This window comes from Sebastes umbrosus, chromosome 16, assembly GCF_015220745.1.
Source record: "Sebastes umbrosus isolate fSebUmb1 chromosome 16, fSebUmb1.pri, whole genome shotgun sequence".
NCBI classification, from domain to species: domain Eukaryota; kingdom Metazoa; phylum Chordata; class Actinopteri; order Perciformes; family Sebastidae; genus Sebastes; species Sebastes umbrosus.
The window spans coordinates 24,197,445-24,220,664 of record NC_051284.1 but is presented as its reverse complement, the minus strand read 5'-3'; the positions used below and the strand labels follow the sequence as shown (position 1 = coordinate 24,220,664).

The 23,220-nt window shown below is 39.7% G+C and overlaps 2 protein-coding genes across 3 annotated transcripts in view; both read right to left on the bottom strand.

Annotated features, from left to right (window-relative positions):
* The window catches only part of slc25a21 (solute carrier family 25 member 21), a 106,846-nt gene extending 106,148 nt beyond the window's left edge, over positions 1 to 698 (bottom strand). Inside the window, exons 1-2 of the mRNA XM_037746615.1 lie at positions 446 to 698; positions 227 to 310 (exon numbers count right to left, since the gene is read on the bottom strand). Of these exons, the coding sequence (XP_037602543.1) occupies positions 227 to 296 (70 nt within the window). The 5' untranslated portion in view covers positions 297 to 310; positions 446 to 698. The remainder of the gene's footprint in view (positions 1 to 226; positions 311 to 445) is intronic.
* A 5,489-nt stretch (positions 699 to 6,187) lies between these two features.
* The window catches only part of plekhh1 (pleckstrin homology domain containing, family H (with MyTH4 domain) member 1), a 38,042-nt gene continuing 21,009 nt past the window's right edge, over positions 6,188 to 23,220 (bottom strand). The window contains exons 12-31 of one of the 2 annotated variants that reach the window (XR_005203678.1): positions 22,065 to 22,201; positions 21,357 to 21,467; positions 21,019 to 21,105; positions 20,532 to 20,690; positions 18,522 to 18,602; positions 18,092 to 18,271; positions 17,873 to 17,984; positions 17,223 to 17,335; positions 15,767 to 15,943; positions 15,552 to 15,649; positions 15,258 to 15,435; positions 14,166 to 14,321; positions 12,635 to 12,732; positions 12,220 to 12,361; positions 11,973 to 12,115; positions 11,139 to 11,268; positions 10,045 to 10,128; positions 9,275 to 9,421; positions 7,632 to 7,873; positions 6,188 to 7,393 (exon numbers count right to left, since the gene is read on the bottom strand). Coding sequence is in view for 1 of the 2 variants with exons in the window: in XM_037747186.1 (XP_037603114.1) it covers positions 7,721 to 7,873; positions 9,275 to 9,421; positions 10,045 to 10,128; positions 11,139 to 11,268; positions 11,973 to 12,115; positions 12,220 to 12,361; positions 12,635 to 12,732; positions 14,166 to 14,321; positions 15,258 to 15,435; positions 15,552 to 15,649; positions 15,767 to 15,943; positions 17,223 to 17,335; positions 17,873 to 17,984; positions 18,092 to 18,271; positions 18,522 to 18,602; positions 20,532 to 20,690; positions 21,019 to 21,105; positions 21,357 to 21,467; positions 22,065 to 22,201 (2,486 nt within the window). In the remaining variant the exon portion in view is untranslated. Of the gene's footprint in view, positions 7,874 to 9,274; positions 9,422 to 10,044; positions 10,129 to 11,138; positions 11,269 to 11,972; positions 12,116 to 12,219; positions 12,362 to 12,634; positions 12,733 to 14,165; positions 14,322 to 15,257; positions 15,436 to 15,551; positions 15,650 to 15,766; positions 15,944 to 17,222; positions 17,336 to 17,872; positions 17,985 to 18,091; positions 18,272 to 18,521; positions 18,603 to 20,531; positions 20,691 to 21,018; positions 21,106 to 21,356; positions 21,468 to 22,064; positions 22,202 to 23,220 lie in introns of both variants that reach the window. The other variant, XM_037747186.1, reaches the window with a different exon arrangement.

Below are 23,220 nucleotides of genomic sequence, written 5' to 3'. Positions count from 1 at the left end.
TAATCCAATACCCCAATGTATCTGTTTGTTGTTTATCCGCATGGGCAATTAAAAACCTGCACCACTGCATATACCTGCTGCTCTCTGGAGGAGCTGAACGAGGCGGAAGGAACGCTGTTTAATTGTTGCAACAGTTGCTACATAGATACATTGTAGCAACGTGCGTTCTCTCCATATTGCGTAAGCGGTTGAAATAGTTGGAAGCGAAACGATTGTTTAGACTTACCAGCGGATCCGCCGCCTATAATCTGATGAGAAGCTTCCCGGAGCATGCTCTGCGGCTTCTTAGTTGTCATTGTTTGAATGTTTCCTGCCAAAACAAACACAAGGAACCCCGTTATGAGTCAGGCTAGTCTAGTAGTTCATATACAGTAGAGCTATCATGTGATAAAGGCTCTCTCTGTGTGTGGATACAACAGCATGCTTCAGTTCAGCTCCAACCTACCCGTCCGGTCCTGTTCCTGCTGCTCGGTGGCTCGGTTCTCTGGTCCCGAAGGCTCCGGTGAGGTTACTGAACTCAGTCAGTCAGTCAGTCAGTCAGTCTGTCTGTCTTGCTGCTGGTTGCAGCACCGATATGTCTCCGAGGGCTCACAGGCAGGCTAAGGCTAATATGGAATCAATTACTAGCACACACACACAGACACAGAGAGAAAACTGCAGCTTCACATTCACCCTCCCATCGCCTCACTGCCATGTGTGAATACTGTAAATGAAAAATGGATAAACCCTGACCCCTTTCTGCTGAATCAATATAGAGCAAACATCACATAATGGGCACAAAGGTCATTTTATTTTCATAAAAGTCGAGTTATACTCCAGTTTACAATGCACATTATGGACGTTTAGTGTTATATTTACATTATAGACACTGTACAGTAGTTTCTAGTGGTACAAAAGAAGTGGGGTTACACTTCCTGTTTCTGCAGGTTCCAGCTAGTTAGTGATGAGTCATCAAATGAAACTCTTTGTTTAGTTTCAAAATGATGCTCCACCCAAAATCTATCTTTTGAGAGTAAAGGTGTACATATAGTACAGTACACTGTACGTATATATCTATATATCTATATCTATAGATATAGATATATATATATACAGTATATATATATCTATATCTATAGATATAGATATAGATATAGATATATATCTATAGATATATATACACACACACATATATAGATATAGATAGATAGATGTATTTTATTGATGTGTTACAGTAGCAGGTAATCCAGGAAATGTACAGGAACAGTAAATATACATATCAACACTAGAGATAATATCTATAGTATACACAATATAAAGAATATATTAGAATACGCTATAAATATACCAGACTACTACAACTAGCTTAGAAAATTACAAAATATGAACATAAAATAACAATAACATACAATTTACTATAATAGCAAAGTGTGCAAGTTAAAAAATTATGTTTTAAAATTAAATTAAATGAGGATGTAAACTTATATGGAAATTCCACAAATGAAACTATACAGCTGAGAGTTCTTAGCCTATAATGATTATTCTCATTATTGATGAATCAGTTAAGTGTCTAGTCTATAAAATGTAAAAAAAAAAAAAAAAATAGTGTAAAATGCCCCAGAGTAAAGGTAAAAAAAAAGTTTTTACGTTTTGTCAGACTAACAGTTAAAAACCCCAAAACATCCAGATTGCAATCATACAAATTAGAGAAGAACAGCAAATTCTCATTTTTGAGAAGCTTGAATGAGAAAATATTTTGTGTGTCCCTTTAAGAAAAGAGTGTAACTGACTAAATAATGAAAAACCAGTATTACTACTACTAGTTGCATAAGAGACATGTACAGTATTGGGCCCCCTTATATAAACCAGATGTGAACGTTGTCCCTCGTCTCACCCCATATTATGTAATGTGAATCTCACGTTTTAGAGATGTTTTAGAGTCCCGTTCCTTTAGTGGTCAAATGTTGTGTTAGATCAGAGTGGCATAAAGTAAGAAAGTCACTCTTTAAAAGTTTTGACTGGCAATGACTCAAAATCACTTCCTACAACACAATAGTACACAGTGTACTACTTTTGACATGTGACATCACGGACGTGTTATATAAAAGTGGTGTTTCATTAGCTTTTTCAATTGTTCACAGCTGACTGCAGGGAATAGAGAGCTGGACTACAGCGTCACAACAGGAAATGGAACAAACAGTTAACAGGATAATTAAAGGGTCACTTCACCCATTACAAGACTCATTTTATGTACAGCACAAGGTTAAGAGCTGTAACATATGATGAAGACAACATGCTCTCACGAAGACATAAAGCAGCATGCTGTGATAGTCAGCGTTTGTACAGAGTTTCAGGTCTAAATAAATTAAGATTAAACTATTAATCCGTTTTTTCTGCAGTGATTGAAAGTAAAAAAGTACATTTACTCAAGTACTGTACTGTACTTATACTAGTAGTTCCCATTTATCTTAACATGATCAACCTCTACAATATGATGATTTGTTTTAGACTAATCTTCCTTAATGTATATGTTTATTTTAAGAAGGGACAATGCACATTCATTAATTAACATGAGCACTTGAGTCCATCATTTATCCATACAGGCTAATTTTCATCTGCAGGTTGGTGGCATTAAAAGAAAACATGAAAGAGCACATAAGCACAGACACATATGAAGTCGTTAAATCACCTCCACCTCCACCAACTACAACAGTAAAATGTTGCTCACACGTTAATGCATATATGCGTATGTAATATTAATAATTCAGTAGTATCTAGATTCAAACTAGGCCCTCGTCATTCGAGCACCGGATCGAACTAATGTCAACATGGTGAGTTACAAAAGAGTCCTATTCTGCTGGAGCAGGATGATTGTAAATAGGGAGATAGAATAGGATGATGACCGAATTGTACACTGATTTCTTTTAATTGATTATATGTATATGTGTTTTTGTATGTGTATATACTGCGTGTGCGTACATGTGTATGTATGTATATATGTATACAGTATATACATTATATGTATATATAAATAGATTTTATTTTATTTTATTGTTTTAAATTGTATATTCTTTTCACTTATATATCTATTTTTTGTATATATGTTTTTCCTGTATCTATACTGGCTTATCTTATATTAATATTAGGTTTATTAAGTTTCTTTGTACCAAGAATGTTATTATTGGGGACGTTTGTGAATGTTTGTTCTGTTGTTTCAAAATGAACAAAAAAACAATAAATATAATATTGAAAAAAAAAAAAAAAAGTCATATTCAGACTCTCAGGATGGCAAGACCTGAAATTATATAGCCCATTCCTGGAGCCCATTGTCTTTTTTATTTTATTTTATTTTATTTTATTTTAATTTAGTCCTGACAAACATACCTCTACAAAACACACACTCTTCGGTATTTTTTTTTTTTTTTTAAGATTATTTTTTTGGGCTTTCATTGCTTTATTGACAGAGCCAGATATAGTTATTGAATGTGGGGAGAAGGGGGGATGACATGCAGCAAAGGGCCAAAGGTCGGATTCTAAACCCGGGCCGCTGCAGTAAGGACTAGCCTTACTACAAGTAATGTAATGGACATTTTTCACTATATTTATACACAAAACCATTTATAAATTCATAGAAAATAATTGGCAGATTATGAATACGATAATGAAATGAATCATTAGTTGCAACCCTGAAATAAAGTATTGCAGCCATATGGAGGAAGCAATCACATGCTTATGAGAATGAACACAAGGCTTTTTATTATTTAAAATAAGCTTTAAACTACGCACATACATCCCTCTGTATCCTGGATAAATATTGTTTTTCAAATCTTTCATAATTCCTATAACATACATAATGATACAGTCAGGCCAGTAAAATACTGTTAAGGATTTACAGTTGGGGTAACAAAGCGCCCATCTATCCAACAACACTGGAATCTTTTACTCTAAATTAAATTAGATTTAAACTCTTATAAAGCATGAGGCCTGAGCCATACAGCGCACCACGGAAAAATCACAGGAGTTATTTTCTTTTTTGATGAGCGATGAAGGCCCGCAGAGGTTCAGCAGTGAGCCCTATAACGAGCATTTCATTTAGAATAAGAGCAGCTGTGGAACAACAAGAGCTTCAGACAAGCTATAAAAAATGTGGGATTTACAGTTTATATTTGGCAGGAAAACGCCATTACCACTTTGACCCCCTTTGGATAAGAGAAAGCAGAACAGCCTCCACCCCAACAACCTGGACCCCAGTAAAGCAGACTGGGCAGCCTGTGTACAACCAGTACAGAGGGTAAGTATGTAGTTTATGGATGAGTTGGATGAGAGAAGAAGGGTTTTAGTAACACAAACAGTGTTCTTACTTTCCAAGAGGAGCTTTGACTAAAATATGAATATTGTTAGTATTGCATGAACGCTGTGTTTCCTGAACACATTACACTTTTACTGGCAAAACTGAAAGTTTTTGCTCCAGCACAAGAAAGTGAATGATGCGTTTAAGAATAGACGTTATTTTGAGACTGTCAAGATTTGAATAAAAATGTTGCAGTACTTTTTGTAACCACAGAGAAGCATGCTAAACCAAAAAATGAAGAGACGTAACAGCAAAATCATCTGAGTTGTCATGAGATTTATACCTCCTAATAAATACTTACTTACAATCGCATGATTGTCCATAATTAATCCTGATTAATCGCAAATTAATTGCACATTTTTTATCAGTTCAAAATGTACCTTAAAGGGAGATTTGTTAAGTATTTAATATGCTTATCAACATGGGAGTGGGCAAATATGCTATGCAAAATATGCTCAAATCATAACATGGCAAACTGCAGCGCAACAGGCAACAACAGCTGCCAGTGTGTCAGTGTGCTGACTTGACTATGACTTGCCCCAAACTGCATGTGATTATCATAAAGTGGGCATGTCTGTAAAGGGGAGACTCGTGGGTACTCATAGAACCCATTTACATTCACATATCTTGAGGTCAGAGGTCAAGGGACCCCTTTGAAAATGGCCATAGCAGTTTTTCCATGACAAAATTTAGCGTAACTTTGGAATATGTATGTTTTTAATATGTAAATTTGCATTCATTTGTTATATGGTGACATACAGTATGTCATTATTGGAAAACACTGAAAAATATCATGATATTGATTTCAAATAGAAGCAGCATGTTAATGTTGAAACTGTTTGAGGTGAAGCCAGCTCTTTATATATTGCCCTGTATGTTTTGTGTGTAAGACATGCATCCATCCATCCATCCATCCATCCATCCATCATCTGTAACCGCTTATCCTGATAAGGGTCGCGGGGGGGCTGGAGCCGATCCCAGCTGACATTGGGCGAAGGCGCGGTACACCCTGGACAGGTCGCCAGACTATCACAATGCTGACACATAGAGACAGACAACCATTCACATTCACACTCACACCTACGGACAATTTAGAGTCAACAATGAACCTAACCTGCATGTCTTTGGACTGTGGGAGGAACACGGAGAACCTGGAGAAAACCAACGCTAACACTGGGGAGAACATGCAAACTCCACACAGAAGAACCCCAAGCCGGGTTTAAACCTGCGACACTGTAAGATATAAAATAGATTAAATTAAGATAGAAGGAAGAGTAAGGTTAAAAAGGTCAATGAAAACAAACAGGAACACAGGATTGTACTGTTTATTTATGACCACACACACAAACATAAAGACACCATCTTTCAACCATTTGTAACACATCCTAGTACAGATACAGAAACAAACATACTCTGCTCTTAAATTACTCTGCTACATAAAGGAAACTCAACGGTTTCCTACATAAATGTGACAGATGTGGAAAACGTTACCTTTTTAAGCAAAAGTTATAAAATGTTGGAAATAAAAATAAATAACTAATCTGGACACGAGCGAGTCAGTGGTTTGATCCAAAACAGTTCAAGTCATTACAATATTCCGGTGGCTCTTTTATTTATTTTATTTTATTTGTCCTTTTATTTGTTTATTTCTCCTTTTGTTTGTTGATTATTAAAACACAGAGTGACCTGAGTGACCCTACGCTGTATGTCTTATACACTCACCGGCCACTTTATTAGGCACACCTGTTCAATTGCTTGTTAACACAAATAGCTAATCAGCTAATCACATGGCAGCAACTCAATGCATTTAGGCATCTAGAGGTGGTGAAGACGACTTGCTGAAGTTCAAACCGAGCATCAGAATAGGGAAGAAAGGGGATTTAAGTGACTTTGAACGTGGCATGGTTGTTGGTGCCAGACGGGCTGGTCTGAGTATTTTATTAGGTACAACTTGTACCTAATAAAGTGGCCGGTGAGTGTATGTTATTAGAAGAAGACACAAACATGTTGCACAGCTAAACCTTCACAGATGCATTATTATATATACAGAATATCACTGTAAAACACCTTTTTATACCCCGTTGTGTTATTGCGTACCTCAGTAATGTCAGATAGCAGATCACATACTTCACTTTTATTTGGCTGCTTTATGCGAGGTTTAATCGAGCTGAATATTAACTTTATCGTTTGAAACAATAGAAAAGGATTACAAAACTTAAATATGGCCTTAATTTCTTTAGGGGGAAAACAATCCCGCACCCCGTTTTATAAGGAAAAGCAAATTGTATTTAAAAAGATTAGTTTAATAATTGATTAGTTTACTGACACAAAATGAATCTGCAACTATTTTGATAATCGATTCATCATTTAAGTAATTTTTTTAAGCTTCTATGATGTCAAACTTAATATTTTGGGGTTTTGGACTGTTGGTCACAAAAACAATACGTTAACTTGACAGTTGTTTCTATTTTCTGACATTTTATGGACCAAGCAACTCGTCAGTTAAAGGGTCCAGTGTGTAGCGTTTGGTGGCATCTAGCGGGTAGGTTGTAACACACTGAAACATCTCCCGTGTGCCAAGCGTGTAGGAGAACTACGGTGGCCGACACAAAAACGCAAATGGCTCTCTCTAGAGCCAGTGTTTGGTTTGTCCGTTCTGGGCTACTGTAGAAACATGACGGTGAAAAATAGAGTCATATTAGATGTGGATTATATCAAATTAAGATGCGGCACTTGCGTCGGGGTTTATTTCACAACAATCCCCCGCAAGCTGCACATTATCTCGCTTATTACACGGCTACTTACTTAAGAAATCAATAATTTGACACAAAAATGATCCACTGTGATTGACCAATCAGAATCGAGTATTCAACAAAGCCGTGTAATAAAAAGCATCACATGCCATATCAGTCCCTTTCTAATTGCACAGTACCTCATGAATGAGTTTAAACTCTGGTTCATTGTCAAGTACAAAGTGATCGTTCATGTGACGCCGTATTCCAGTCAAACCAGCTTTCAGAAGGCAACAGCTCACGACAGAAAAAAGACAAGTCTGAAGAAAAACTGGAAAACAGGAACGTCAGCATAAAGGCATAAACGTCTGACTAAAAGGATCACACTGCAGGTGGAAAATGTGTCCTCAGACCACAGAAATAATTCCAACGAGGAATTTGAACCTTACATCTAAATAAAGCAGAGCTGAAACACTCTTTTGTTGTAGAAATAAATAGTCTAACAAGACTGATCCTGACATTTCTAAATCAAAATTTTAAAAAAAATGTAAAAAATAATCTCCTAGTACCTGTTCTGTAAACCCGGACATGCAACCCAACGCACTCCATATGAATGCGGACTAAAGGTAACTGTTGACATCAAGCCTCCCTGTAGATTTCACAGTAGTGTGGGGCCCTTGGTGGTGTAGTTCATGGCGGGGAAGTGCCTGCTGTCTACGTCCCAGTGGCCGAGGGGCTGGTGAGAGGCAGACGGGGGGCCGGGGGGCCAGTGGTTGATGTAGCTCGCCATGAGCAGAGTCAGCTCCAGGATCTGAAACACAGGGTCAGATCATAGATGAATGGCTTTAACAGGATGATATGGTGTTTCATTTGGTTCTGGGGAGCTGGAGGCCCAGTGCGGCTCAAACCTGAGACACTCAACGGATCTGCTATCAAGACTCTCATTAGCGTCACCCACAGTTGTAATACAACTCTGTGTTAAAGCACCGTTGAGATTCTGCATATTAAATATCGGAAACAACCTGTTTTCTCCATCAGCTCTCGGTTAGTGAGGGTAGAAACAGGTGAATATGAATCAGTCTGTTTCCTCCTTTATCTCCAGAGCTCCTTTATACGACTTCATCACCTTGAACACCTTGTAAATGTGGGTAGATAGATTGAATATCTATCTACCCACATTTCCTTTACGCCTCAGCTGCTGGTGGTTTACATCACACAGCCCTATCAGATGAACTCAACCATCCCTTCATCAACACAACCGGTCACGTCCAGTTTAAAGGGGCAGTTCAGGTGTTTTGAAGTGGGGTTGTATGAGGTACTTATCATTAATCAGTGTATCATCTACAGTAGATTTTTATTTTATTTTTATTTAACCTTTATTTAACCAGGAGGTCCCTTGAGAATAAAATCTCTTTTTCGAGGGAGACCTGGCCAAGATGGCACACCGTTACAAAGTTACATAAATTATACAGTGGAGCATGTTAAAACAGACAAAAGATAACAGATACATAATACAAAATCCAGTTTAGGAATAACAATTGCACTCTTCAGTTATATAGTTTTTTATCAGAGCTTTGAACTCTCCCAGGGAGATAAAATCATTGCGCTGTAGTGTATTCTGAAGGTTATTCCAAGACCAGGGCGCAAAATAGGCGAAAGCTGCTCCACCAAGTTCCGAGCTAATCCTCGGTATAATAGCTGTTGGTGAGTGATGACAGTCAATGACAGTCGACACGCCCTCAGTTTGGAGAAACAGACAGGAGTTACCGCATGGAACAAAAGCAATGTACTGCTGTGGACGGGGCTGGCAGCAAAACACATTTTAGACACCTAAAAGAAAGGCTCACCTAAGAAAATCAATATAAGTTTAAGTGTACGCTATAGATCGAATATTTTCACCAGTTTACCTCGCTGTCAGACAGCTATACAGTCAATGTTATCGATGGGAAACTGAAGCAATTTTACCTCGCAGAACATGGTCGATTGGTTAGTTAGTTTGTGTTATTGTGTGACTTTGGTTTGTTTGGATTCACCGAAGTCACACAATAACACTATCTAACTGACCGATCGAGGCAGCGGTACACCAGAAACTCCGTGTTCTGCGAGGAGAAATTCATAAAATGTGAAGTGACGACCTCACATGTGGCAGCAAAGTGGAAACTTGTCAATCAATCAGACTGAACATGTGTGCAGATGTGCTCCTGACTCTTACCTTTGGTTTAGCCATCGCAAAGACCAGCTTCTCCACGCTCTTCTTCCCGACTCCCGGCTCCCTCTGCTGGCTCGTGACCACCATGAAGTCGTCACGGCAGCCGCCGAAGGTAATCACAGACTGGTAGGAGTATGTGACCAGCGTGTGCTGAGGGATGAAAGCATTGCCAGTGTGAAATGTGCAGCGATATAAACAGGGAGCACTTTCACATTTTATTGCCGATTCCAAAAATAGTACGTGGAATTCTTTTGGTAAATCATTTTGGTTTCTGCTTTTTTTGAAGGACAAATTGAGTGTGAAGAAGCGTGACACGACGTCCAGCGACTTCTTGTGATTTTCACTTTGTTTTTTTTCTCTCTGACTTTCATGAAAGCCCACGAGCAGCGCTGCCCGCCAGACCAAGAATGAAACGGATCTACACGGGCTGCTGAAAATTACAGAGCTCGAGCTAACAACGTTTACATGTTGGAGCGGCTGTCTGTCAGGGTCAAGAATGTTAAATCAGAGGCTGGCCGTTTTATTTTACTGGATTTCTGGTGTTTCAAACACCACAGAATAGAAATCCTTCCAGACCAGCGAGTTGACAGAGCTCTGCAGCTGTGGCTCAACCAGCTGAGGGCTGCAGCTGTAAAGAGAGATCTCACTTTTCAGCTATCGACTGAAGCAAAATGTTCTACATAAATGTCAATATCTTCCATGTTTTATGTAACAACACAGAGAGAGAGATGGTGTTGATGGAGGTACTTGATATGGAGGTATGGTTGACTCACCATTGTATAGTCCAGCACACACAGTCCATCTTCATTGACTGCCAGCCACACCGAGCTCTGCTCAACAGGAGAGGGGGGGACAGGCTGTGGACAGGGGAAACAAAGAGAGGTCACGGGTCAGGTGTGATCCATCCTATAAACACTACAGCTTCCTCTCTGGGTCTTCTTCTGGTCGCAAACTGGTCCAACCTGTGCTGGATGGATGGGGCTAGTTAGTCAAATGAAAGGTGTATTGTCACGTTGGATGAAAGGTAGTGTTCGTATCAAGAGCTTGTGTTCCATAAGACTTCAAACGAAGGACTGAATGTAACAGACATTAAAGCCTACATATTAGCTTTGTTGAATACTCGATTCTGATTGGTCAATCACAGCGTTCTACCGTCTGTTATTTCTTTATAGTAGGCCATTGCTATGTATAACAGACCGTTGCTATGGGCGCAGTTCTGATGTCTGACTCTGGCAGACTGTTTTTGTGTCAAATTATTGATTTCTTAAGTAAGTAGCCGTGTAATAAGCAGGATAATGTACAGCTAGCGAGTCATTATTGTGAAAAAAAACCCCTTCAGGGCGATGCAAGACCCTGTCTGGGTTTATTTCACAACAATGACCGGCTCGCTGTACATTATCCCTTACATAGTACCCCCTCAGTGTAGGCGGGATTCTCAGCTGATCGCTGTAGCGACGGCGTGTGAAACTCCCGTAAACAGAGGATCTGCACTTCGTTAATTGTAGGTTGTAGTGTACGGCGTAATTTTGTGGGCTACCATTTTTTCAAATCTGGGTTCAGTGACTTAAACATTGCGATCGCTATTGACGGCGGGTTTGTTCAGGATGCCCCGTATCGCACTAGTGACGACTTTCTCTGACCAATCAGTGATTTACAGTGTTTAACTCCACCTTCTAGTATCGGCTCAGCTCGCTCGGAAACCTCGATCGAGGTGGAACCAAGAATGAAGCAGTTCTGTTGGTACCATCCACAACTTTTGCGAATGGAAACACAATAAATAAGCGTTCTAACGTGTAACGAACTGAACTGGACTGCTTGGTGGAAACGTGCCATAAGTCAAACAATATAAGTGGACTCTTTTTCTTACCTTGGCACTGAAGAGTTTGGCTCCAAACAGAGGCCATTTGCGAGCCACAGTTAGGTAGATCCTCACACACTCGGGTGCACTGCACCCACGTAGCATAGACCACTTAGTGGCCAGACGCTCAGTCAGATCTCTGAAAAGAGAAAAATAACATTAATTAAAGGGACAGTGTGTAGGATTTAGTGGTATCTAGTTGTGAGGTTGCCGCCGAGTACAAAACCGTGGTAACGCCGTTCGCCTCGCTCAGAGGCCATCCACACCATAATAACACTACTTTAGGAGCAAAGGAGGTCAAACGGCGGCTGGCTGTACCACGGTTTTGCACTCTGCGGCTCACGTTACCGCAGTTTCACAAGGAGAACTACGGTGGCCTTCAGGTAACGTAAAAACGTGAAAGTCTCTCTCTAGAGCCAGTGTTTGGTTTGTCTGTTCTGGGCTACTGTAGAAACATGGCAGAGCAACATGGCTATGTAGATGTAGATATGAAGGGCTCATTCTAAGCTAACGAAAACACAACGATTCTTAGTTTCAGGTGATTATACACTCATGAAAACATAGTTATGAATATTATATTCCATTTCTGCTAATAGATCCCCCAAAATGGTACGCACTGTCCTTTAAAGTTTAAATATCATCTGTTGCAAACAAGAACATCCTGCAGTGTTTGTGTCTGATGAATTTATGACAAGAATCCACCACTATGTTTGTCAGCCTTTGTTTTTGTTGCAACAGGATATTGCCAAATACATTACACATGTAGGAGGACATTAGGTTCACTGGCTCTAGATAAAAAAAAAAGTGGAGTATTTGTTTTGACAACAGCAGTGTTTGTTTTACCTGAGCTGCTCTGAGCTGCAGTCCAGTTTGTAGCGTTTGGGGTAGAAGCGCTCTAAAGCCTGCAGGAGAATCAGCTGAGATTTCGGCTGAGGAGAGGTGGCGGGAGAGGAGGCAGCTGGTCTCTCCAGGTCACCATGTTCAACCTGGAAGACAAAAGAAGAGAGAGGGTTAGAAAGAGTAAGAAATTCTTACTGACTGTACAAGGTTTTCATAAATCAAAATACAAGTTGACATAATGTTTACAGACCTGTGCCATGAGGGCAGCCACCTCCAGAGCCAGCTCTTTGTTCACAGGGAAGTGGCCTTGCTGAACTTCATCATTCACCTGGTACGCCAGCAGGAGGCGCTCTCGCTCCGTCTCTCCTTTCACCTGAGATCTGAAACTCAACCTGTGCATGAACAAATGAAGACAAAGTTTGTCATGAAACGTGTTTTCGTGATAGAGGCGTTGAATTATGCACACTTCACTTCATTTCAAAGATGCAGAAAAGTCCTGTGAAAAGTGAGAACACATCTCACGTCACCATCTTTTATTGTTTTGTTTCAAAGGGCCTTTTCTTTAGACGACTGTGTGTGACCACACAATGAAAGGTGCAGAGGTAATGTGTGTTTTACAAAGCCCAGACAATAGAAACAACAATGACAATAGAAAGAAATCCGACCTGCTTTTGTATGTTAGACGCACAATCCGTGTCCCCTCATTTTTCCCAGGATGCAGCTCCTTTAGCGTCTGCTCCCACTTGGAAATGACATCACAGATCTGGAAAAAGGGAAACCAGTCAGTCTCAAGTCAGACACGTGGAAGCTTTTATGGTATTTATGGTTCTGAACAAGGTTATCATAGTTTTGAATTTTCAATTGTTTTTTATTTTATTTTATTTTTTTACTTTTTGAGTTCATTTTAGTTTTAGTTCGTTTTCAGATTGCGTTTGCTAGTTTTAGTTTAGTTTCAGTTTCTCAGAAAGGTTTAGTTTTAGTTTTTAGATATTTAGTTTTACAGTAGTTTTCGTTTGTTTTTGTTAGGGCCTAGTATAATGTTTCTCAGGATGGAACCTGCCAAAATAAAAAATTAATGAATAAATATATAAATGACTCGATAATTAAATAAATATCATTAAATGTATCAAAATAATATTACAAATAAATTAATTAATTGTTAAAATGTGACATAAATTGATATTTCTGTTTTTAATTTGCTAATGTATTTATTTATCTTTGTATTTTTTTAAATTAAAAATTTAAACTGAAACTAATGTATGTTAATTTTAATTTTATTTTTTATTAATTTTGTAACCAGGCAGTATTATTTCAAATTAGTTGCAAAAATGTCAAATCTTACCAAGTATATTTGTCTAATTACTAGTCAAAATATCTCATAACACTTCATAAATACCTCACCTAACAAGTAATATATCACTGACTTGTTTATAGACAATGCATCTTGATTATCTTAAGTGACAATTGAGCATCATAGGCTTATTATGACACACAGCTCTTCCTAATACTGGTGAAATATAGCTAAAAGATGTCTTTTTTTTTATCTTGAATAGGCCTAAATATTACATCTTATTTCAAGACATCTTACCAAGAAAATTTCACTTGTTCCATTGGCAGACACCTTGTATTCATTTTTTTTTTTTACTTATTTTTAGAGGATATTAGTAGGATATAGTTTTTATTTAGTTTCAGTTTAAAATATTTTTCACTGCTTATTTTTTGTTTTAATTTCAGTTTTAGTTTTACTATAATAACCCTTGTTCTGTCAGCAGGTGGCAGCAGCTACAGTATAGCTGCAGAGAAAGACATCAATCTGTTCTAACTGTATACTGAACGAGCCAGACCGAGTTATAAATGTAGTGTGTTCACTGTCTTTGGTGAGCTGGTTAAACATAATGGAACCGTTTCAGTAACCAGAATGAAAAATGAAGTGGAAGCACCACATTTATCATGATTGAGTGGAGTTAAATTACAGAGTAAGGCTTCGGTATGCTGCTGGCATGTGACTATGTTTAAAAAAATAAAAAAAGTTTGGACAGCCTTAATTTGTCAAAACACTCTTTAACTGCCCACTGCTGATCCTCTAAAATATTAAGTAATATGAGACAAATTATATGAATAAAAGCACCACAGAAGCCTCGGTGGTGTGTCGAGGGTTTCTTCCATCCACTAATGCTCAGCGACCCACAGTCTTACCTTGGCAGACGGCTGCAGGCAGTGCTCCAGGTCTTTGCCAGACGGATCGTCAGTGAAGAGGGCGAGCCCAGACAGCTGAGGCTTCCTCACGCTGATCCTCTGGTTCAGCGTGTTGAGGAACTCTTCCACTGTGGTGGAGCCGTCGAAACCCACCACCTACATGAGGAAACAAAGGACACGTTGATGAGAAGCACTGGAAACCAGACCAAGCCAATATCATCCTGCATTTCCAGTCTAGACTGCACCACCTCTTAGCAAGAAAAGTAACAGCAGCAGCAGCAGATTAGAACTGCAGATGTAAGAGGGAGTTAAGATCAAAAACAGTCCTGCATTAAAAACATTAAGGAGTTGTGTTGTTTCAGGTACCACTGAGCTGATAAAATATAATCCAGGAAGTCCAGTTTGAGTAATAGATCCATGAGTTTGAAGGCTGATCGGTGCCAAAACACATATGAGACAGGATTTTACAACTCTGGAAAGTTATCACGACGGCAAAGATTTTATTGTCTGGTGGGACGATGTCAAAGTAAACACCAGAAATATACTGTTCTTATATTTGCAACCAGAAGTGACATGAGAGGGTGAAGCTAAGTACAATGCTGAATAAGACATTTTCAGGCGACCAAAAAGGTTATAATTAACTTTAACTGAAAACACACTGTGAAAGGGTTAAAGATCTAAGACGAAAACATGGACAACTCCCAGACTGGACAACGCCGTGGTAGCGACCTGTCAATCACAAGGTAGCCACGCCCTAAAGCATACCCTGCTTTATGCTCTATTTGACTCTAAATGGGACCATAATTTACTAAATGAACATCATGCTGTATTGAAGAAGACTTAAAACTGCAGGGGACATTAAATATTGAAGCAGCTGTTGCTTTATTAGCCTGTAGGTGGCACCATCAACATGTTAGTTAGACACAAAAACATGGTTGAAAAATAGGATCCAGGTTGAAAAATACCAAAGTTACCCTTTAAGACATCAATAAGACACGAATACAAGGTAGCTACAGCTCGAGTAAGAATTGTGTTCGCAGTACAAGGCGGTCACCACAAAGACAGCGACAGTGTGTTGTAATTGTGTGTTACCTGGTAGGTGTTGTTCATGAAGTGGACCGGGATGCTGAATGGCAGAGAATGGTGGTAGGGGTTTCTCAGCAGGATGGAGACGATCTCCATACGTGAAGGTTTGGCCTCCCGCTCTCCATTCTGCAGAGTTCGCTCCACAGACCTCTGACAGTACACCGCATACTTCCCCACCTCACTCCTGTGTGAGAAAGAAGGATTAGAGATGCAAACAATGCACTAACAACCTCAGAACTGGTTTTAGTTACTTTGGACGTTAAGGAGTCATGGGTCAGCAACAGGCTTTAGGCGGCTCACCTTGGGTCAGCATTGCGTTGCAGGTACTGTCTCAGGTACCAGAGGAAATGTTGTTGAGGAAGGAACAGAGCCACGCACAGAGACAACAGCTGCCAGCACTACAGGAAGAGGTGGTTAAAGGAGAAAAACTTTGATTTAACAGGATCTTTTTTTATGCAAACATTTTTCAAACTTTTGCGACACTCTGCTTCACATTCTGCTCAAACCAGGCTGACCTGTGTGAGGGAGTAGTTGTGTGGCGTCCGGCGGTTGGTCTGCTTGATAAGTTGACAGTACACTTCATTCTGCAGCTCCGGGTGGGTAAGGCACACTTGCAAAGCATTCTGGGCCAGCGAGGTGTGGTAGTCGACAGACGGAGACTCAGCCAGCACGTTGATGAAGAGCTGACAGGACTGCAGAGAGGGAAAGACTTCTGATTCTTAGTTCCACTGTACGGCCAGCAGGTGGAGGCAAACACACACCAGTGACTTTAAATGCATCTTAAAGGCCCCATATTGTAGAAAGGGAGATTTACATGTCTTTTTTGATTATGAAGCAGGTCTAGGTGCTATATAAATACTGTGGAAGCATCAAAACGCTCAATCCAAGGAGAAATGCATACAGTTCGTTTTCAGAAACTGGATCAGGACCTCGTAAGGTTGTGATGTCACAACTATATGATCACCGGTAGCAACGCTATGAAGACGGTGACAACAGAAAGAGCAGAAAATGTTTACCAATCAGAGCAGACTGGGCTTTTTCAGGAGTGTGGCTTAAAGAGACAGATGCTATAACACAAGTATGAACCTGAAAATGAGTATATGTCTCCTTTAAAATAACAAAAATACTAGAACTCCAGTTGATGATAATATTCAGGTCAGAAGAAATAAACAACAACATGTCATGAGGACAGTGAGAGCCCAAATTTGTGTGTGTGTCATTATTTTTTGAAGTAGCTTTTGTTCTCATCCGCCGGGACAGTTGAAGACAAAAGAACCAATTTAACAGTTTCATCAGTCTGGTCAGATTCATTAGTACTTCAAAGGCATTAAGTGGAGCGTAGACTTGAAAAGCGCGTCGCTTCCATTCACTCTGTTTCTTTGTGTGTGTTTGGGACTCTTGTTTAAGGCTGGCTGGTCAAAGAGAGAGCTGATCCATTCAACTTTCAATCTTGTAGTGTACTGGAGGGGGCTTCTGGGTGGGCGCTCTGAGGGTTACAGAGCTGAAAAGAGAGGAAAAGGATCTGCCATCTTCCTACAAGGTCCCCGTTCTTCTCTGATCCCGTCTCTCCTCCCCCATCCTGTGGCTTCTATATCCATAGCTGCCACTCTCTGAAGGCCCTGACCTCCCATGTCTCGTCTTTAAAGGGCCGCCTTTCACACTGGCTGTAAACCAGAGGAACGCTTAGCCTCAATCAGAGCAGATAATCAAGGCCATTATCTCTCTTCCACGCTTTTAATGAGCTGAGGCCCTCGTCCTCCAGCCTTTGATCTGGTTTAGAGGCAGGAGGGACGAGAGGAAGAGGGCCACGGAGCGCATCCAGGAGTAGGAGGGGATAATGGGGGGATGGATGATGCCTTGAACAGACCCTCGCAGTGAGAGCCGGACAGGGAAGGAAAGAGGGATTCGGAGAAAAGGATGAAAGGAAGAGGATAGTAAGTAGAGTAGAACAAGAGAGGTGGAGAGACTGACCTTGAAAAGCTTGAGAGCTTCTGTCTGCAGAGCTTCAGAGGGCAGCGTGGTGAGAGGCGAGTGCAGACCCTCCTTACAGAAGCTCAAGGCCTCGCTCCTCCACAACGCAGACTCTGGGAAAAGAAGCACGCACGCACACAGAAACCCACGCAAACAAGATTGAGTTTCAAAGCCGTAATGACTCAACAGCTGACAGGAATTCACACACGGTCGTAAACACAGTCTGCAGTGTGGATTAAGGCTGTCAGACACTGTGGATCAAAATAACATGTAGCATGCTACCGAGTAAATGTGCATCCACTTATAGAGAGACTTTGCAGCCTTCAGTCGATTAAGCATCTACTGAGAGTGTTATAAATATATCTCCAGTGTTGTCAACACAGAATATGCAATGTTTGTAACAATAATTATGAATTACTTTCTTAAATTTACCACGGAGGACACTGAGGTCTTGCTACAGGAGCTTCCGTTGACAGAAGTGAACTATTTTATGCATAAAAACAACAATCTGTATTATCTATTGTATCTGTATAGTTTCAGCATATTTTCATGACCTGATTATCATGATATCATAATAATCATTAAAAGTATGCTCTGTGTGGGAAGCACACTCCAAGACTGACCCTGAGCACACTCGGGGATGTCCTCACCTGGCTCTCCCTCTGCATCAAGGAGTTTACCGATGGCCTGCTCGTACTCTGTGCCCACTCTGAAGGTTGCACAGCTGCCTGCCGCCACTGTCAGGTGATACAGCCATGTATCCTGTGTAGAAAAACAGCATTAATGTGCAAACAGAAATGAATGAATCCCCACACCTCAGGATGAATTACAGCTCAACATTTATTAAATACACAAATATGTTACATTACCTTCTCCTGCTTGGTGCCGATGAGCAGGTACGTAGGACTCTGGTCTCTTGGTTGGACCACCAAGGTGCAGTGGGAAGAGAGGAAGCCTCGACTGCCCGCCTCATAGTCCTCGTCTGAATCACAGGAACGATCGACTTCCTGTACCGAGGCCTCGCGAATCTGCAGCTGACCCAGAGGCAACTGAGACGAAAAAAAGAAAATCATTAAAAAAAGGAATCAAACACAAGAAGGTGGTAACAAGTATCAGACATAGATTTAAGTGTGTTCAATTAAAGAACATTACACCTTCTTTTTCATGTCTAAGCAACAGCTGTAAGCACCTATCCCTTATTTGTGAAAAGCCTAGCATTCTGTAACAGGTGTTAGTAATCACTAACAAAAGACAACATTAAAAGCAGGCGAGGTGTTAGGAGAAGGGAGTTTCGTGCACCTTGTCTTCCTGGTTACGATAGTAGTAGAAGACTTTTCCAACCATAGAGCACCACACCAGCTTTGAGTGTCCATGTTTGACCTGAAACAAGAAGACAGCGGCATAGAAAGTATTAGAAAAGTATCAGAACAAGTCCAAAGAAAATCTGGCTGTAAACACAAGACAATCCATTTATTGTTTTGTATTCAGACCAAAGAAGTTTTTCCAAAGCTTCTCGTTGTTTGTCAGGAGATTTCTAACCAGCAGATGTCCCAGGAGTGTGCAGGTAAGTGTGCAAAATCATTATTTAAGATTTTTTTTGTTTCCAAAGCAAAGTGACGACTAACTTCTGCCAAATGTAAACAGTCCATCCATCCACGCTCTGATTCAGCTGCTGCTGAGGATAATTACACATCACTCTCTGCGACGGACTTCATTCAGTGAGTTTTGGAAATACGAATGGATCAATGATGTCACTGGAGGATGCCGTCGACGTGTAGCCAGCTGTGCATCCCTCAAAAAAAGGGGGTCAGCAGGGTTAAACTGCGCCGAGAGGCAGAACAGAACCGTCCGTCTGGACTGAGATCACGTCACAATCGGCAGATCAAAGTCGACTCTCAGGAATGGATTTGGGGTTTGGTGAGAGGACCTGAGCCGTCAGTCATCTGTCAGAGACCCGTCACTCACACCCGTCAGATGTTTAAGTGTCTTTAACTTTACCAACAGACAGGCCTTGGCTGAGGAGAGGCAGGGACAAGAGGAAGGTGGAGGGGAAGGAGATGTCAAGCATTCCAGCAGCTCGAGCTTTAGAGCCGTGTCCCAACGTGAAGGAGGTTTTCAAGAATCTGCTTCGAGTGCTCCGTCAAACCGTCCCCACCCGAGTGACAGACACTTCTATATCTGTCTGAAAGGGGACGTTTAGCCTGAAAATGAGTTATTTCTGGCATCCTCTTCAGGGAGAACACCTGGCTAATCTTACCTACCTGTTAAAAACCTAATACATATTAACTACATTATTTCAGTAAATACAAACAAGTACACACATAAAGTGTCATTATTTCTACATGATTGTATTAAGTCTGAATTTGTGTGATTCCAGATGTTATAGAAACTTGAGCTGAAACAATTAATCAATTAGTTGATGGGCAGAAAAATCAATACTGATAATCTATTAATCATTTAAATCGGTTTTAAGTCATCTCCTGGTTCCAGCTTCTCAGATTAATTGGATATTAGCACCTTTTTCTTATGTATCTTTTTCGTACTCTACTGTAGGTCGGATAAAAACAAGCTATTTTTAAGATGTCAAATTGCATTCTGGGAAAATGCATGGGCATTTTTCATTATTTTCTGATATTTTATAGACCAAATAATTTATCAATTAACAGTAAAAACAATCGTCAACATATTTGATAATAAAATTAATCATTAGTTGCAGGCCTAAAGAAAATATTAACGCGTCTGAAAGCCACTTTTCTTACACTTATTTTCATGAATATTTAATATTATGCAGAAATGCTTTGCTTTCTTACTGAGAGATAGATGAGAAGATTAATACCATAATAGTACTTTGGTAGCAGTTTCCAGTCGTTATGCTAAGCTAAGCTAATTGTCTCCCTGCAGTAGCTACATATTTAGCTTAAAGACATGTCAAATTAACTCAAGTCAATTGTATTTGTATAGCCAAATATCACAAATCACAAATTTGCCTCAGGGGGTTTTACAATCTGTACAGGACACGACACCCTTTGTCCTTTATGACCTTCGCAGCGGATGAGGAAAAACCCTTATAACAGGGAAAAAATGGAGGAAACCTCAGGAAGAGCAACAGAGGAGGGATCCCCCTTCCAGGACGGACAGACGTGCAATAGATGTCGTGTGTATAAAGAGTCTCAACATAATGAAAATACAACATAAACAATCCATATGGCAAAAATGAATAGATATAATGTATCAATAGGTATTGATCTTATCATCAAACAAGCAAGCTTTCAGTGTATAACTGATATACCACGACTTCTGTCTCCTGACCTTTGTAAGCCAGCCCCTGACAGTGGGCTTGGCGGCGGTCTCCACGGTAACGGGGCTGCTGGCCTGGACTTTGAGTATGTTCTGCAGAACCCGGATCCACTCCTCCAGGATGTTGGGTGAGTCGGCGGTCAGATAGAAGGTCTTCTTCTCCGTTATCAACTGATTAGACAAAAAGAGAGAAATATGGGAAAAATGCTGAGCCGAGATGAGATAGCATCGTCGTGTCAGAGGAGATCAGAATCGGCTTCAGTAGAGCCGGGAAAACATTCCAGACCAATCCTACACCTGATGTCATTTTAAGCTGCTTCTCTGGTATGCAGCAGTAAAGCTCTGCTGCGATGCACTGCTATTATAAGTGTGTGTAGCCGCATGTGCCCCTCTAACAACTGTCTATTCTTCAGTCTTTTGAATTGTAGATCTATTCTTACACAAATTTAAGCACTATTAGCATCCTTTTCTAAGAGTGTCAGATATGTTTTCCACTTACTTGAAATGTCTGCGCTCCCTCTCCACGAACTATACGGCACGACGAGTTCAGCTCAATCTGACCCTGAGGTTTCCTGATCACGTCACTCTGAAAACAAACACCAAAACACACACAAACATTTGATCCCACATTTAAATTGAAGTGGAAAAATGAATAACCACAGTTATGTACATCTTTTTTTAATCTACACTGACAACACTGCTAGTGATGGGGTGTTGAGATGGTGCTCGTGCCTTCAACTGCAGCCATCAACACACAGAATTTTGAAATATTCGTGCAATGTTTTCTGTGCCGACAGCAAAACCTTAGAAGGAAGCAGGCAGGCAGATCAGACTCACAGGAGATTTGTAGTAGAGGATCTCTCCATTCCTTAGGATGAACCAGCGGCGCTTCCAGGCTTTCACCTGACTGCCCATTTTCAGCAGGTACCCAGACTTCTCCAGCATCTCCTGCACACACAAACAGCACAGGAGTTATTCAAACACAACTGACTGCTCTTACTGGATTTAACTAACTCAATGATTTCTTCTCTTATAATTAAATTTTGTCAGTAGAGTTGTTTTGATTGGTTTGAAACTGGCAAGTTATTGTAAACACATAATACATTATTTATTTATTTATATTTTACTTTTATTTAAATTAAATTTTTTATTTTATTCATATTTTATTTAATTAAATTTTTATTTTCATTTTAATTCTTTATTTAATTTAACTATAATTTTAATTTCACTTTACTTTTTATTTTATTTATATTTTATTTTATTTTATTTTACTTTCATTTAAATTTTTAATTTAATTTAATTTTCATTTAATTTAATTTAAATTTTTAATTTAATTTAATTTAATTTAATTTAATTTAATTTAATTTAATTTAATTTAATTTAATTTAATTTAATTTTACTTTCATTTTACTTTTTAATTTTAATTTCATTTATATTTTATTTTGGAAAAAAAAGAAGCATGGCAATACCATGTCTTGTTATCTTTGAAAATGATGCTTCACAGTAAAAACATTTGAAGCCTATAAAAAGCAGGAATCCACTCACAGGCCCAGTGCTCTCACAGGAATAGGAGGAGGTTCGCTGGACTTTATGTTCCGGTTCGGAGTAGTCGCTGTCCAGGGAGTAGGCATCGGGAGGAATGGCATAATCACTCTCTGAGCTGATGGAGGACATGGACACACCTAGGAAAACAGGAGATGGTTACATAAATAAAGGTATAGAAAGTAACAAAGGTGTACTAGAAGTAGTTGAAGGGAGAAAAACACAAATTCTACACGTGTTGTTTGAGAGCCAGCAAGCAACAGGAGGCTCTTATAAATGGGAAATCCAGACTCTGAGATCACTGTTAGATATCATCAGTACGTGATGCTCAATGCATTCCAGCAGTTAGTTTGCACTGAGTTAAAGTGGTGAATATCTGTTCCCACTGAGTGTTATACTTTGCTTTCCCTTAAGCTGCATCATCTATTTCTACTCCAGTTAATGATTTCAAAAGTATCTCGGTACTTTCCGTACTTACGATGCAGCTTCTCGCAGCTGCATACCATTCTGGTGAGCAGACAAACTGCTGCCTCTTCTAGCTGTATTTCTCTCTGTATGAGGGGTAAACGTTGGGGCAGAATGGAGCTCCTCCTGACATTTATCATTGATGTTTTTTTTTCCTTTAAGTGCATTTTTACTTGTCGTTGTACATTGACAACCATGTATTTTTATGATACACTGAAGAGTACATCAGATGTGTGGACTCAAGTCACAAAAAAGACTTGCAATTTGACTTGGATTTTAATGCCAGTGACTCGTGACTTCACTTGGACTTGATACTTGATACCTTCCCCCCAAAGCCCAAAGATTAAAAAACATGTTATTTAAAAAGTGCGTGCACGAAAATGATCAGCTGTCAGAGATGTTGGGTTTATTTACTTTTTGAGAGATCCTTTATTGATTTGTTTTTCAAGAGGATTTACTCCTGTGGGAAAAACTAAACTAAACTGAACAAACTGAATTTCTATCTCTTGTTGTTTATTGCTGAATCCCTGAAAAGTTTTTTTTTGTTTTTTTTGTAGAACTCTGGACTCTTTATTTTTGGTGAATATTACTGACTTGCATTTGATTATCTTATACGTAATTCCCCAGATCCGCTTTGTTTGAACCAATCCAACAGCATCCAATCAAGCTACAGAAGAAAATGATGAAGCTCTAA